Source organism: Balaenoptera acutorostrata, chromosome 11 (genome assembly GCF_949987535.1).
Source record: "Balaenoptera acutorostrata chromosome 11, mBalAcu1.1, whole genome shotgun sequence".
Taxonomy (NCBI): domain Eukaryota; kingdom Metazoa; phylum Chordata; class Mammalia; order Artiodactyla; family Balaenopteridae; genus Balaenoptera; species Balaenoptera acutorostrata.
Genome location: NC_080074.1, coordinates 95,197,038 through 95,214,351, shown reverse-complemented (window position 1 = coordinate 95,214,351; position 17,314 = coordinate 95,197,038). Strand labels below are relative to the sequence as shown.

At 41.4% G+C, this 17,314-nt stretch overlaps 1 protein-coding gene across 7 annotated transcripts in view; it reads right to left on the bottom strand.

The window, feature by feature from the left end:
• GUCY2C (guanylate cyclase 2C) overlaps positions 1-17,314 on the bottom strand; it is a 114,095-nt gene that overhangs the window by 63,544 nt on the left and 33,237 nt on the right. For 2 of the 7 annotated variants that reach the window (XM_057557632.1, XM_057557633.1), the window contains exons 4-8: positions 10,126-10,230; positions 9,408-9,572; positions 5,378-5,490; positions 3,945-4,009; positions 930-1,145 (exon numbers count right to left, since the gene is read on the bottom strand). In XM_057557632.1, coding sequence (XP_057413615.1) covers positions 930-1,145; positions 3,945-4,009; positions 5,378-5,490; positions 9,408-9,504 — 491 coding nt within the window. In that variant the 5' untranslated portion in view covers positions 9,505-9,572; positions 10,126-10,230. Of the gene's footprint in view, positions 1-929; positions 1,146-3,944; positions 4,010-5,377; positions 5,491-9,407; positions 9,625-10,125; positions 10,231-17,314 lie in introns of those variants that run through there. The other 5 variants (XM_057557634.1, XM_057557637.1, XM_057557635.1 and 2 more) reach the window with 5 other exon arrangements.

Sequence of the window (17,314 nt, the reverse complement as noted above, 5' to 3'; positions counted from 1 at the left end):
GAAGAAAATTGTGGCCACCTTGAATAACTCCATGCACTCCTTTTAGGAAATAAATATTAGGTAACTTTTAAAACATGTTCTTGAAAAGACATTTTTCATTTGCTGTACGGCAAAACTAACACAACATTGTAAATCAACTATACTCCAATAAAAATTCTTTTAAAAAGAGAGACGTAGATGTAGAGAACAGACATGTGGACACAGTGGGGGAAGAGGAGGGTGGGACGAATTGGGAGATTAGGTTTGACATAAATACATTACCATGTGTAAAAGAGATAGCTAGTGGGAACCTGCTGGATAGCACAGGGAGCTCAGCTTGGTGCTCTGTGATGACCTAGGTGGGAGGGAGCGGGGGAGGGAGGTCCAAAAGGGAGGGGATATAGACATGCATATAGCTGATTCACTTAATTGTACAGCAGAAACTAACACAACATTGTAAAGCAATTTTACTCCAATAAAAAAAAAAAAAAAGGCTTCAAACCAAAAAAAAAAAAAAAAAAAAAGAAAGTGCTTAGTGCAATGTTTGGCAAAAAGTAAGGACTCAAAGAAAGTTGCTGTTAAAAAAAAAAAAAAAGACATTTTTACCGGCTGCTACTGATTTAGATCATGGAATCAGTGAAGTGTTGTACACTTCCAAGTGAAATTTCAATTTGACCTAAAGTTAATGGGTATCTACTTCAGAGAGCTATGCTTAATATATCTAGTTCAAATAGGAGTAACAAACAGCCTTATCTAAATATATCTACAGCTTAAGAATGAAATCAATTAAATGTAAGCTATGTACCATTTGTGTGTAAGAAAGTGGGCTGGTTTCCACTCCCAATGCTACTATTCATGGAAGGCATGTCTGATAATAACTAGTGGCCTGCTGAGGGTTTATGGCTTCTCTCCCTGCTAAGTGCCAGAAGGATATTAATGGTCCTGCTTACCAGAAACAGTCCTCAGACTCGGTACTATTCTTGAAAACATAGGCAGTGTTCCAGGAAAAAGTTTTGAATGGAAAATAATCGACCTTCCAAAAGTCAACCAAGAAGTACATCAACTTCCTAGCTGGAGTCATCAGCCTGGTTAAAGTTTCTTTGTAGTCACACGACAATCCAAAACTTCCAGCTGAAATCATGGGATACTTCAAATCTGTGTCAAGGCTATGCCAAGAGGTGAGAAAGAAACCAATATCAGGATTAACCCAAGTAGTACAAATAAGATCCCTCTTTAAGCTGTTTCAGCGTGTGGGTATAAATAACAAAAATGAAACAGGGTCACTCAAGCAGGTGTTCGACGTATATAGGTCTGTCCCTCACAGGTGAATCTAAAACAATATTTACTGAACGTATGCTACGTTCTAAGCATACTCTGGGTGTTTTCTTGTATATGTGGCTTGGTTACTTCGATTTATTCTAAAATGAGTTGTCATTTGGGTTGTCCTAACATCTAGGGCTAGGACATATGGACTTCGGGGAGTAGGGCAGAGAAAAAATAGAAAATGGGCCACCATAGCTACTACAAATGTTGTAAAGCCCAGAAGATGCCCTCTGCAGCTTCCCTCCGTGCATTGCCTTATTTCCAGCTCTTCTACGGACGGCCTTTGAGACAGACATCACCTGAGGACCTTACTGTTTTCCTTCTGCTGCCTGGCACATGGGTCTGCTTGTGGTCCCTTAAACATAGCAAGCTTTATTTTCTACCAGGGTCTTTACAGATGCCAGAAATGCTGTTCCCCTCTGTCTTTGCCTGGTTGATACTTACTCATCCATCAGGTCCTTAATTAAACATCTCTTTATCCATCAGGAGAGCTTTCCTTGATAACTAAGACCAGGAATCATGGGTGAGAACCTGTTTAATATCTGTCTCCTCCACCAGACTGCAAGCGCCACAAAGGTGGAATCACGCCCAGCTTGTTCACCGCAGCAGTTCCGGTCTGCCTGCTTTATGTGTAGATGCTTAAGATGTATTTGATAAAGGGAGGAAAATGACCTCCCCTTCCATCTTCGGTGCTCCACTGAAAGGTTTCACTTGGGTGTCCTGCTTGCATTTCAAACTGCTCATGGTCACGGTGAAATTTGTCTCTTATTTTTGTTTCTCAAAACTGTTCCTTATCCTGATTTTCCCATTTCTTTTAGCGTTTTGATATCTCAAAGCCTTTTCAACTACTTTTCGTCCCACACTCCAATATCCAATCAGTTATCAAATGCTATTGATTCTACTTTTAAATATCTTTAAGGCGATGCTCCTATTCCAAGTCGACTGCTTTCTCGCTAGTTCAGGATCTCCTCCTCCCCTGTTGACTTTCCTGTCCTCAGTCTCTCCTGCTGGGCTCCAGCCTTTCCTATACACTGTTGCCAATTATTCTTCCCAAAGTTGAGCTGCTTCCGATGCCACTTCCCTGCTGTTTTAGTGGTTTCTCATGCAAATCTAATTAAAAACGCTTTCCTCACTTAGAACTCATGACCACCCAAATATGGCCCTATCTAATTTCTCGAGTTTTATCTCTACTATTCCCCTATACATCTCTTGCACCCCAGTTAATACAGACTTTCACAAATTTTCTACACTTCCCTGATGCTTTGCTTTTACATATACTTCTCCCTCTGCTGGCTGGGATGCTTATCACCTCATCTCTACCCATTACAATTTAACCCATTCTTCAACACTCAACTCATATACCATCTCCTTCATGAAGTCTTTCTCCTCTTGAAGTTTAATTCTCCCAACCAGAGGGACCATTTCCACTGTGCATCCATAGCACCTTGCTTGTACTTCTCTAAGGGAACCTGTCCCACTCTGCCTTGTATTGGTCACCAGTGTCCTTGTCCTCTATTTTACTTAATTGTCTCCACTCTGACACAACAAAAATGCGTCTTTGCACACGGAAGTTCCTCATAAGTGGTGAATCAATGTTCTACTTCTCCTTTCCTTCTGGGCACACTCTCCAGCGAGATCAGTAAATGGTCAGGTAAGATGACAGTTGGGAATGGGCACAAGGAAGAGTAAGATTCTGTATTCGTCTGCACTTCGGTACAGAAGATGAGGTCAAACGTGCTTCTGTGGGGTGTCTATGGTCTGTGTGGGTGTGAACGTCTGAGTCTGTTTATACAGCTGAGTGGGAGGTGTGAGAAGCAGACTTTGCAGCAGAAATTTCAGAAGTCTAATGTCTACCCTTCAAAACCTATTGCAAGGGTTCCTTCAGCATAGTTTTCTCTGTGCAGACAAACGGTCATCCTTGATTCACAGGGAGATGGAACAGGTGAAAGAAAGGCATGTGAGAGGGATTTGGATTGGGGGAGGGGTGATCTGGCAAAACAAAGTGTTTTGCAGTGAGGAGAATTACACTGAGTGAAATGATCGAAAGGGATGAGGGTGATTTTCCCAAAGCCAGGAAGTATTTCCACTCTAAATACAGTGGAAGCGTTTTCTTTTTTTCTAAGCTGATAAGGGCACTGTGCAAAGTACTTTAGTATGTTATATATATAATCCTCAAATAGTGCTCTGAAATAAGAACCCTGCTACCTTCCCTATTCTTACGGCCCTAAGGGTGGAACGGAGCCCTGTTAATGCCCTAGGGTGCTGCACTTTCCTTTGTGTTTGGGTACATTCTGCCCATACTTCTGGGAAGATTTCCTTTATTCAACTCTCAAAATATCTAAGTTCACCATCTTCCGTTTCCTGCCTGGAGTCTAACTTTTCACCTCTACCTTTTTGCTTTTCAAGCTCAGATGTTAGTAACTGAACCGGAATATCTACTGTCATCCACCCCACACTGAGCAAAGGCAGAGTCACCCGGATGAGGGAATGACAGTTATAAAGAGACTGTAAAATACGAGGGCCCTGGCACCCTCAGTTGTATTGCCTTGACTAGACTACTGTTTGATAAATCATTTAAATCTTGATATGATGTCCTGACTTCAATTCACAGGGGCATGAAAACAACAAACCAAAGTACTTACTACATCTGGAAGGTGGAATAGGTACACGTGGGCCCCATGAGGACACATCCCATCTGTTTCTTCCTCTGTAGGAGAAAAAAATAACCAATTCCTAAAACTATGAATCAATGCACAGGAAAGAACCAGCAAGGGGAAGGCTCCCAGAAGGCTAGAAAGCGGGCCTCTCGAGATGTTAGAATGTAGAGCAGAAAGGAGCCACGTGCGTGCCTTGGGCTGGGCGAGGGCCAGCCGAGGAATGAAGGGGTCCGAGAGGGGAGAGGCTACGGATGGAGGGGAGGGCATCCCACTGAAGGGGAGCTGACTGAATGTGAACCTGGACTCTATCAAGGGGAGGACGTCCACTGGTGGGAGAGGGACTGGCAGACTGTCACGTCAGCAGTGATCTGTAGGCCAAGGGGTGAAGAGGCTAGATTGGGAGGTGCTGTGGAGGGACAGGGCAAGTTTCGGGTTTAGGGATAGCTACAAAGTGGGGCTGGAGGGCACAAAACGCAGTGCGGCCGGGTGGGAGACTGTAGATCTTAATTCCACTCTTTCTCAAGGGGAAACTGATTAGGAGCATTCCATCGTTGGTGCTGGAGGACGAGGTGGGACCTCCCACCTCTGGAGAGGGAGAGCGAGGAGGCACACCTGTTTATTAAACTCCCCTTGCTTGCCCCTCGCCCTCCCATGATCACCCTCGCCCTCCCATGATCAAGAATGACCACCTCCTGACAGGAGTGCGGCCAATCTGGTCGATATGGTGTTAGTTACTGATCAGAGCTTTAGAGCCATGGATCTGTGCCGGTGCTCAGCTGCCTGGACGGCCTTCCCTTAGGTCTCTGTAGCAAAGGGACATCTCACACCCTACCTGCCTCTAGAGAGCTTGGACTACTCTTCAGTTCCAGAAAGCTCTGGTTGGGGATGGAGTTGGGAGGAGGAACTAGGCAGGAATCTCTCTCTTCCCATTTCTACGGATTGACATTACAGCTACTACTTTAAAGTTAGGTTTCAGATTCAGCCCTTAAGCAATATACCTGCGACCGTGTATATGGTGATGACTTGTAACAGGTGTCCGGTGTAAGGCTTTAGAGTATATTTTTTAATGGGGCACCTCAGGTTTTTCTTGAGGGACACGAAGGCAAACCAGTTAATACCAACATTTAAATTTTTTTAAAAGTTCTAAAAACAGCTGAAAACAAAATAATTCCCCTCCATACCACTGAACGTGTACAGACAGAACATAGCTAAGGTTCTCCCCGCTTTCCTGCATTCCTGGAGGGTGCTTGTCACTTGGGAAATAGACGGGGATACAGTCGGAGCACCCGGTCCCCAAATCACTCAGCTGCATAGCTGGAGACGAGGTGAGAGATCCTGGCGGGCCAGCGCCCAAGCTCACGCTGTGGCCCTCCTGCAGCAGGAGGGTGTGAACTGACTCTGCAAAGGCAGGTACTCACTGAAATCGTCCTGAGTAGGTCGAGGCCTTCACAGGTGCTACTCCGGCAGTCACTGGACTTATAAATCATACCTTCCGACTGGATAAAGGTGGCATTCACGGTCACATTTAGGCCTATTATCCAGAAATGAGGGGAAAGAGAAGACTAGTGTTATTTCTCAGGAAGTTTATACCAGCCATGAGATTTTATTTTTCTACCTTTATAGAAAAAGGCGATCTAGAGAGGTAAGTTCACTTGCTTAGGGTTACCAGCTGGCAGGTAGTGGAGCTGGGTTTTGAACATAGGGCAGTCTGATTCTAGAACCAATACGCTATAGAGCAGTGGTTCCCAAAGTGTGTGCTACAGACCCTTGAGGCACCTTGAGACTCTTTCAGGAGGTCCATGAGGTCAAAACTATTCTATTATTTCAAGACATTCACTAGCATATAGTGAAGTTTTCCAGAGGCTACATAATATGTAGTATGGCAACATTTTAATTGCAGAAGCAGGTATGAGAATCCAACCATTTTCTATTAAGCCTAATATTAAAGATTTGCTAAAATGTGAATTTCTGCCACTTCTCCCACCTACTTCTAGTTTTCGGTTTGAGAAGTATGTTTTCTCTAATATGAAATTTTATTTATGTTAACAAATTCTTACAATTGTTATTTTAACTGCACCAATAAGAAAATATTTTGAACATTTTTCAGTTTTAATTTCCCATATAATAAACATTGATAAATGTAACATAAACAAAATTCTTTAGAACCCATGATTATTTTTAAGAGTGTAAAAAGGCCTTGAGATGGGAAGTTTGAGAACCACTTCTGTAGAATGTACTGTAGTAAGCTGCTGCCTCTCATCATTATGGTGATGTGAAGTGTTTTTGCTTACTTTTATCTCCCCAAATCCCAAGTGATTTCTCAAGAAAATATTGAACACTTTCTAGACAATGGGATGGGATGACTTCAAATCAGGCTTCACTTTTCAGATAATGGGATGACTTCAAATCAGATTTGGGGAGATACAAGCAGTTCCCACCAAGTGCTGTTTTCAGGCCTGTCTTGCTTTCACTCCCCACAGAACACCATGAGATCTCAGTCCTGGGAAGGTGAGTGGAACATTTTGGAATATAGGGTGATCTCAGAATGCTCTCTCTCAAATCTAGGGCTTTGTGGATGGGACTGGACCAAAGTGAATCTGGATATAGATGCTGGAGTCTAGGAAATGGACCCCCTTAGCACATGAGAGCATGTGGAGGGTAGGGACCAGGTACATTTAGCCATGGCACATACATCCTTGGGAAGCTGATTTCCTAAGGTTGAAGGAATCTTTTTTTCATGTTTTCCACCAAGTCCTATGTATTCTTCAAAACCCACAAAGCTTTCCTAAGTACTAGGGAAAAATATTGCTCTCTTCCATTTGGACATCACCCACATTTGAACTCTTTCTTTTCTTCAAATTAGCCCTTAAGTATATTGTCTTAAGCTTTTTCCCAAATAACAATGCTTAGTATGTTTAGACCATAAATCTATCATTCCCTCACAAGCTGCACTTCTTGAGTTTACTATGCTTGAACATCTGTCTGACAAAACGCATCATCAAATGTAGAAATCTGGGCATCAATGTTTATTCTTTCACACACCTCTCCTTCCAATTCTCCTCTTATTGAGTCCATTTAAAAACCTCACCATTATTGACTCCATTTTACAAATGAGATGAGCGAACTTAGAATCAGTAACTCACGCAACGTCACTTAGTACACGATGGAGCAGAAATGCTGATTTAGGTGATATGAGTTCAGAGATCAGCATCTTACCAATGCACCACACTGTTTATTTTATATGCCTGGTAACGTGTTCCGACACCACAGCAACAAACACAATATCAACGTCCTTCACAAGCACAACAGTAAGAGCAGCAACAATAAAACAACTGCCATTTATTGAGTTCTTACTATGTATTAGTCAGTGAATTAGGTACTTTATGTGAATCTCCTCATTTAATTCACACCACACACACAGAAGGAAACTACTATTTATTGTGATTTTACAGGTGAGGGAACTGAGGCTCAGAAAATGTAAGTAACTTGCGTGAGGTCACTGGTGATAAATGGTTGGATAAGAGGCTGGAATATGAACCACGGTCTGTCCAATTCCAAATCTCTGCTTCTAACCACAGTGTTCCACTACCTTATTTTCATGAGCAATGGGTGGGTAAAGATCTTACAGTGGCGATATGATACACTCTGTGGAATCTGACAGATAGGGGTTTGACTCTCATTTCAAACAGACAACTTGTATGACTGCAGCAAAGTTATTAAACCTCTGCTGTGAAACAGTGTCAGCAGTGTTGGTCGTACAGAGCTGTGGCGAGTAAGGAGATTATATATCTTACTTAGCACTTGACAGGTACTCAAAAAACAAGAACACCAAGTTCAGGGAGACCAAGGGAAATAGCTCACATGAGATTGGCAGCGACTCCAATTCAGGTCCTCAGACTTCGAATCAAATGTTCTTTCCACTATACCACACTGCCCAAGTAAATAACGGGATTTTATTAAGTGACCTCCTAGTTCCATTATAGCACTAGATCAGATCCATCCATTTATATCTGAATCCAGTCTCAGAAAGGACTGAAGAAATGTATATTGCACAGAAGACAGTTATTACACATATATGATATATGACATATGATACCTATTGCTATTATTACCACAAATTTTAAATAGAGAAAATTAAGACATCCTCTCCTTAGAATCATAAACCACCATTAAGATGTATGAAATACTCATTGACTCAGTAATTATACTTATGGCAATCTCATCTCAAAGCATGGGAAAAAACTGTGTACATAAAAATGTTTATTGTAGTAGTTTTTAAATACTCGTGAGAAATTAAAAACAATGGAATGTCCTACCATAGGGAATTATTAGATGATTTGGGAGGATATCTACTCTAAGGGGTATTGGTCATTCGTTCACATGATGCTATGAAGATTATGCAGCTCTAGGAAAGTCACTTGTAGAATAATGTGAAATGAAATAGGAAGGACGGAAAATTGTTTCTGTGCCACAGTGACCCCCAACTATCTTCTTAAAAACAGGAGACTCAGAGGCATATGAAAAGATAATGGAAATATCCAGGTGGCTGGAAATTATCAGGGGTGACTTTTTTCCCCTTTATTCTACATGTTTTATCTACTGTTATAGCTTATTTTAATAATTAAGAGATACATGCAAACTAGCATATATAGGATGGATAAACAACAAGGTCCTACTGTAGAGCACAGGGAACTATATTCAACATCCTGTGATAAACCATAATGGAAAAGAATATATATATATACACACACACACACACACACACACACACACATAACTGAATGACTTTGCTGTACACCAGAAATCAACACAACATTGTATATCAACTATACTTCAATAAAACATTTTAAAAAGTAAAATAAAATAAAATAATTTTCTTATTTCCCCCCCAAAAAGAGATACAATAAAGAACTTCAACACTGAATTTGATTGCAAATTTATCATATTGACTGTATCTTATAATAACAGCCACCAGAGATGTAAAGAGTGAATAGACAGATTAAAAATCCCAGTGAAAGATTTAGCACCTGGATCTTTACTTAATTTTACTTAATTCATCTTCTTGACTGGTAACCCTGTGAAATCTCAGATACAGACCAAATCTTGCCTCTGAGAAGCTACAGAAGGAAACATAATGCCTTCCTGACGCTGAGTAGTTTTATCTACTTAAATCCAGTTAAGTTAAATCCAGTTTTAGCTGGGACATTTCACTGCTGTGAACACTTGGGTCAGGGCCATCCCAAAAGCAGAGTAGATCATGAGTGAACTCATTGAGGTAGGGCTCAAATCCTTCTCTCTGAGGATCTATTGCCTTGAAATAGAAAAGGCCTGTGGGCCAGGCCCTTAGAGAAGGTTGGGTGATCAGGCAAAGAACACAGGTCTTGGCTTAGCAACCCTTTGACCCCAGAGGTGGTAACAGGGAGGAGAATTCTGTTACCATCTTCTTACCAGCTTCAAGCAGACGCTGTCTCACTATTTCCATTGCCACATTCACCACGTCTCTCAAGTTAACCCAGGACTCTGGGAAGGCCGAGTTGTTCATCATCAGGACACTGATCTCGTAGCTGCCATTGTGGCAGTTCTGACTCACGTGGGAGGTCCAGAACAAAAGCCCTGGTCGGAGGAGCAGTGACCACAAGGTCAAGGCCAACAGTGGCGTCTTCATGACCTCCCTCACCTCAGCACCATACTCCTTGCTTTACTCCGGGCTTTCAGGGAAGCAGGAACTCCAGCTGAACAGCCTGTCACTGGGTCCCTTGGTCTACTCTTCCCCACACTCCTTTCTGGTCACCCCACTGGTCACGTGGACCATAGAATACAGCCTCCCTGTCGGCAATTAGCAGCTACATTACAGTAGGAGATAAACCAAAGTTCACTTTGTGTGTTTGCTCACAGAAAGGTCAGAGTTATAAACAGGGAGATTACCTGTGCCTCACCCAATAAAAAAAACATCACTGGTGACACAACACTGAGAAGAGGGAAAAGAGGAAGAGGGCAGTATTGTATATACCAAAAACGCTTTGTAAAATGGAAAATAAAGGTCAAAGTGTTTAAGGCAAGCACAAATATGATAGATTATTAGCTTTTAGGTTATAGTTGAACATTGAAACTGAATCCTTCACATTGAAACTGAATCCTTAACTAGGAAGATCTGTGTTTCACTCACCCAGTCAGCAACTATTATTGAGACTTGACGGGGCATTGGAAGGGCACTGGGCATACAGCCATGAATGACATGGATACATTAACGTCTTCATGGAACACATGTCTTCTGGTGGGAAAGACAAACATTAAATAAATAATTATGAATAACTAAACTCAACAATGAAAAACAGTGCAGAGTGCTGTGGGAGCACATGGCAGATTAACCTAACCTATTCTGGAAAGTCAAGAACGCGTCCCTGAGAAAGTATCCTTTGAGCTGAGCCCTGGAGGATGAACAGGAGTTAGCTGAATGGAAAGTGAGGGAGAGCATGTGAGGCTGGGACAGAGCTTGTGCAAAGGCCCAGAAGTGGGAGGGGGCATGGATATTTGAGGAACTGAAAGAGATACAGTATGGCTGAAATGAAGAAAGCTAGTCCAGTGCAGTAAAGGATGCCAGAGGAGTAGGCAACTGTAGGCCAGGGGGTTTCCTGTGAGCCATTAGGAATTTGGAACTTTACACTAAGAGTCAAGAAAGGGACATGATCAGATAAATTTTGTAAAGAGCACTTAGGCTGCCATGGAAGAAATGACCTAGAGAGAGGTGGGAGTGGGGTCATGGAGCAAATTAAGAGGCTGCTTCTGTGGTTTAAGTGAGAAGTGAAGGGGGCCAGATGAGGGCAGTGGCCATGGAAGTGGATTCAAGAGACATCTAAAAGGTAAAATGATAAGAAGATATTTCATTGGACTTGGGGCATTAGAGAGAGGGAGGAGTCGAGAGTGACCCCTTATACACTCAGCTGGGTGAATGGGAAAGCTGTTGACTAAGCTCTAGGATTTTGAAAGCAGCAAGAGAAAAGTGACTCATCACATGAAATGGAACTCCTATAAGACTATCAGTGGATTTCTCAGCCCAAATCTTGTAGGCCAGGAAACAGTGCAATGATATATTCAAAGTACCTGAGAGAAAAAACCCTGCCAACCAAGAATATTACACCTGGCAAAATTATCCTCTAAAAATGGAGGAGAGATAGAGTCTTTCCCAGATAAGCAAAAACTAAGATAGCTCATCACCACTAGACCTGCCTTACAGAAATGCTTAAGGAGTTCTTCAAATTGAAATGAAAACATACTAAACAGCAATGCAAAAGCATATGAAAGCATAAATCTCATGGCAAAGGTAAATATATTAAAAAATGCAGAGTAAAGTAATACTGTAATGGTGGTACCTAAGTTATGTTTAAGCTTAATATAAAAGTTAAATGATAAAAATTTGTTACTGGGCACACAATATAGAAAGTGTGGGGACAGGAGAGTAAAAGTACAAAGTTCTTGTACGCAATTGAAGTTAAGGTGTTATCAACCTAAAATAGATGGCTACAACTACAAGATATTTTATGCATGCCTTGAGCTAACCACAAAGCAAAAACTATAGTAGATACAAAAAAGATACAGAGAAAAAACTTGAAAGCAAATCATTACAAGAAAACCATCAAATAGCAAAAGAAGACAGCACGAGAAAGTAGCCCTACAAATTTTCCCCAGAAGTAACTTTATTTACAGTTTAAAACTGACCAAATACAATATGTGAAATGATAAATTCAAACAATCATGGTGGTCGGCCGCCAAAAATTTTTTTTAAAATTTTACTGGAGTATAGTTGATTTACGGTGTTGTGCTACAAAATTTTTTTAATAAAAGCTGGGCTGTTGCCACTCTTCAGGTTAACTTGAGTGGCCCACTAGTGACCTACCATGTCCCAGCTGATCACACCTCTACACTGGGAGTTGTATCCCCCAGTGCAGGGCCTACAAGGAGAATGGACTTCCTCAGATCATGACGTGAAAGAGATCTTGTGAGTGATCGCGGAAAGGCTGCCTCTAGACCTCCTGGGACAGGACAGGAATTGCCTGGTGTAACACTCCCTTGACTTAGCCTTGCCGGTTCTACTGTTCATCCCAGGTAAAAGGAGAAATGCATTCTGGGTACTCAATGAACCAAGCATTAATAGAAGGGATTAGTAAAATTGAATGGGACAGTATTTGTGATTCTCCTCATTTTATAGTAGACCAAAAACTGAAAAATAGGCTGGTTCTAGAAATCCACTCAGTGATTGAAAACAACCAGAAATTATGCTTCTTTTACCAGAAGCAGAGGAGAGAAAAAGAGTGATAACCAGAAGTGGGGATAGGGTTATGAGAGGATTTTAAGGGTGAAAGTTAGTTATTGAAATGTTGATAAGGAGCTGGTGGAGAGGGAGAGGTGGCAAATGTCAGAGAGGAGGCGTAAATGATGATGGCTCCAAGCAGATGAGAGGCAATGGGATTCCAAACATGGCAGAAAGAACAACTCTTCCTTATAAAAGGAAGAACGTGTTGTAGGATGATTGTGTATGTTCCTGAACAGAACTTGGATCCACCCACCTAGATACGCAGCAAAGCCAATCTACTGGGTTGTGGTGAAGGAAAGCACAGTGTTTATTGCAGGGCACCCAACAAGGAGAATGAGCAGCTAATACTCAAAGACCCAAACTCCCCGATGGTTTTCAGAGAAATGTATTTAAAGACAGTGTTAGGGGTGAGGGTCACAGGGTGTGTGATCAGCTCATGGACACTTTTTGGATTGGTAGATGGTAAGGTGACAGGGTGGTGTTTCAGTAATCTTGATCATCAATTTTCCAGCTCCAACCAGTCTACGGTCTATGTGTTCAGGGTCAGCAGTTTCCACCTGATCGGGGGTCTGGTTTCCGTAAGAAATAACTTAAGAATGTGTGTCAGACACTGTTATCTGTTTTTCTCAAGGAGAACTAGGACTTTATGACCTAATCCTTCAATTTTACTTATTGCTTAAGTTGTTATCACCTTCCTTGCTTGACTGCTTTTTCTTAGTTCCCGCTTTTGCCCCTCCTTAAATGATTAATTGCTTGAGTCTGTTTTCTGAAACAGGCCAGGGAAAATAAGGTTGTTTTTTTCTAAAGGTGGGAGTGGGGGAACATGGAAGGCCCTGCAATCATGAAGGCCCTGCAGGGCTCTGCTCGGTTTCATATATACACGTATATTTCTAGACTTCTGTGCTGGAAGATGAGATCGTTTATGTATGAGTGTTTAAATTTATTTTCTGAAAGAGGTGAGTCATTGGCTGAGAATGAAATGAGAGCTGGGCTAGTCAGAGGCTTGAGAAGGGAGGGACTTGAAAAGTTACTGTGATGAGTGAGAGAAGGACTGATAAGAGATGCATCCTAAGGTTGTTTGTCAGTGGTGAGATTAGGAGATGAGTGACTGAAAACTGGCCCTACTCAGCCCAGCTTTATGATTTTCTCTAGCAATGTTTAGCTGCCCAAGAGCAGGTACAGGAAAGTGAATGGTTGGGCTTATTCAGGTATGGTTTTTCAAGGTAGGTGCAATGAAAGAACAAATGGATAAAAAAAAAAAAATTAAACAAAGTCAAAAGAGTGGAGAGATGGACTATAAAATCTAAATTGAATAAGAATGAAGTGCATGCAGGAGGGGAGTGAAGGAAAGGCATAAAGAAGAAGCTTGAGGGAATTCCCTGGTCATCCAGTAGTTAGGACTCCATGCTTTCATTGCCCAGGCTGTGAGTTCAATCCCTGGTGGGAGAACTAAGACCCTGCATGTTGTGCGGCACAGCCAAAAAAAAAAAGAAAAGAAGAGGCTTGAAGGGATGACGGTACAGTAGGCAGACAGAAGTACAGGTGGAAAGGGGACAGCTGAAACAAACAGCTGGAAGGGTGTGTTTGCATTAGAGGGTAGATTTTCTGAATTACTGATTTGAGCAGTTCAAGGTGGCTGAGGGGGGGGAAGGAAAATGTTTTTGAACAGAGGAGTTTCAGGAACTCAGAGTCCAGTTTGTTGCACAGGTCACCTCCTGGGTATGAAAATCAACCAGACTGATAGCAGGCCCTTGTTGGGGAGGAATAAACCAGGGAGAACATCCAGGACTTCAGTAACTGACAGTGGTTGATGAAATGGGATAGAGAGTATCCTGGCTAGATGGTACATGCCTCAAGGGAACAGAGGTGTTTTTTTTTTAATTTTTAAATTATGAAGTAGATCATGCATGTAAAGGCATATCTACAATGAATATATACAAATTAAAAGAATAATAAAATGAACACTCATGTACATACATTACAGCCTAAGATATAAAATGTTACTAGAGCCTTTGTACCTCTGTGTGCCCCATCCCTAACACATCACCCCTCCTTCTCCCAACCTAGCCATGAGGTGTACGGAACAGTCCATGAAGAGATACAGGATACTGGGGCATGTGTTGAGCATGGCGTAGCAATATGGGGATGAAAAAAGGCTAGAGAAGATATGACACCAAGTACCCATGTTCGGGGGGATGAGTGATGTGGAATAAGGTGGGTTCAAATCTAGCGTCTCCCAGAGGGAGGACAGTAGATGCTCAGACTTCATAGGATTCAGCTTTGATTCAGAAGGAAGGCACTGGGGTTATTTTATGGGGGGTACGTGGTGATGAGTGACTGAGAATGGTCAGGAGTGGGTGCCCCTGGATACTTTTAGTGGACGTTAGGAAGAATGGAACAGCAGGCGTCAGAGAGGCACACGACCATCACAACGGTGATTAACCTTTGCTACAGGTAACGATTTTATATGTTGCACATTTGGTGGCCACTGTGGATGCAAACTTGGTTCTCTGTTAATATGTTGCTATTCCCACTTCCTGTGGTAGGAGAAAGAGTAGACTGTTTTTGTTTTTGTTTTTTGATTTGGTCTGCAAATTGCAAATATGAAAAAAAGCCACGTCAAGGGATGGACGAAGTTGTAACTGTCAGGTGCTTTTAATTCAGATGTGAAGACAGAAGGCAGATGCAGTTCTGGGAACCCTTTGGTTACACCATGGAACCAGGAAGATTTTCAAAAGGGAAGGAACAAGATGACAGTCCTTCCTGGATCCTTTAAGGCAAACATTATGTATCTTCTTTATGTTGTAAAACTACCAGCACGTAGATCATGATTAAAGAGAGGCAGGTTCTGCTGGGAAAGTTTCAAGGGTCAAAAACAAATAATGGAACACTGAGCTGGCAGATTTATGAGATATACTCTTCAGTAGAACACAAAAGCCCTAAAGATATGAGAAAAAAAGGGAAATTACGCCACATGGGAAGGGGCGGCTGGGCAGGTCACCTGCATGTGCCACTCTTTCGTTTCTGGCAAGACTTCGGGTCTCTTTTGTATGCTTCTCATTAAGATCCCCTGCTCACCTTCAGGCCTATCAGAATACTTGGCATCTCTACAGTCTGTAGCAGTCCTAGGGTTCCTCTCTCCCTATCTCAGTGCAGATGCAAAAGTGAGTTTTTCAAAAGGGATTTTACAAACTAATGTAACTGATAGAACTAAAACATGAAAGTAGTTTTTTAAATAAGCACAAAAGTAGAGATTCTGATCTGGATTTATTGAGGAAAAATGGCTACAGTAAAGTACTTCTCTTTTTCCAGTGTTAGTGAGAAATAACTTGACATACATCACTGTATAAGTTTAAGGCATACAGCATGATGGTTTGCTTTACATATATTGTGGCATGATTACCACAATAGGTTCAACTAATATCCATCTTGCCATATAAATACAATAAAAAGAAAAAAAAGGAGGAAAGAATAAAGGAAAAAAAATTCTCCTTCTGATAAGAACTCGTAGAATTTATTCTCTTAACAACTTTCCTATATATCATATAGCAGTGTTAGCGGTAGCCATCATGTTGTACATTAGAGTATTTCTGAACGGATGATTTAATAGACTCACCAGATTAGCTGAAATACACCCTGAATGCCTGCAGCCAGTGGACGTGTATACTTCTGCTCCTTCCGGGTAAGTCATTTGCTTACCAAGGGTCCCTTGTGTTTGCGCCCAAATTTGCCAAACATACTTATTAAATTATGTCCTTAATTAAATGTTACGCAATCTGATAAAATACATACAAAAACTGTTGGAAATCTTAAACAAAGCAAATTACTAAGAAAACTGCTGTGGGGAGACTGCTATAATACACCAGGGAATAACAAAGAAACCTAAAAAAATTCTGTCCTTAGAGAACTTGTCAATTACCTTAAAACATCAAACACCAAAAGTAGTACAAGTTGCACTCGGGGTGTGGTTTACTTAAGAAAGCTGATACAGGGGGGAGGGACAAATTGGGAATTTGGGATTAACAGATACACACTACTATATATAAAATAGATAAACAACAAGGACCTACTGTATAGCACAGGGAACTATATTCAATATCTTGTAATAACCTATGGAAAAGAATGTGAAAAAGACACAAGTGAATCACTTTGTGTCACAACTGAATCAATTTGCTGTATACCTGAAACACTGTAAATCAACTATACTTCAATAAAAAAAGAAAGAAAGAAAGCTGATACAGAGCTCCAACCTGGCTACTCATGCTCAAAGAATATTACTTGGCCTGACATCAACCAATGGGTGAATAAACAAACATGAATATGTTTTGAGATAAAATAAAACTTTTAAGGTATAAATATATAATTTTTAATGATTCCTAGTTTAACTGTTTTTTTCCTGTGAAGGAAATACTTACTGGTCCTATTCACAAAGGATAACATAATGCCAGATGGGTTCAGGTAACTAAAAGGCTATACGGTTTTGCTGAGCACTCAAATGGATTTGGTTACGCAAACCTTCTGAGTCAGGCATAGAGAAATATAAATTGCTTTACGTAATAAAATGAGGAAAATGTGAAGCTCCCAGGGCCAATCCAGGAACGAGGGAATGAGGAGGAGAGATGGAAAGAGATAAAAGGGAAAGAGATGGGAGCTACATAGAAATAAATGGCCTGTGGGAAAGGCCTAGTGGGATGCAGGCTGAAGACATTTAAGAACAAGGATGTATAAAATAAGTAAGAGGTTGCTCGTCTTTTCCTTGAGGAAAAGATGCCTTACTTCATCCATACAACAGATATTTATTGAGAACCCTCTAACCGTTCTCAGCATTGGGGTTACACAAATGAACATATTTCTGCCTTCATGATAACTGTATTCTAGTGGGAATTTAAAACTGATAAAACTGGGTAACAGTTCCCAAACCTTCAGTCAAGTCTGTGCCAGATACGACTTGCCTAACTTTTGGGAATTATGGAAAGGTGCTCATATCTGTGTCTAGATTCATGGGGTAAGAACAGGAGTAGGATGGCTAGGTGATTCTCAGAAG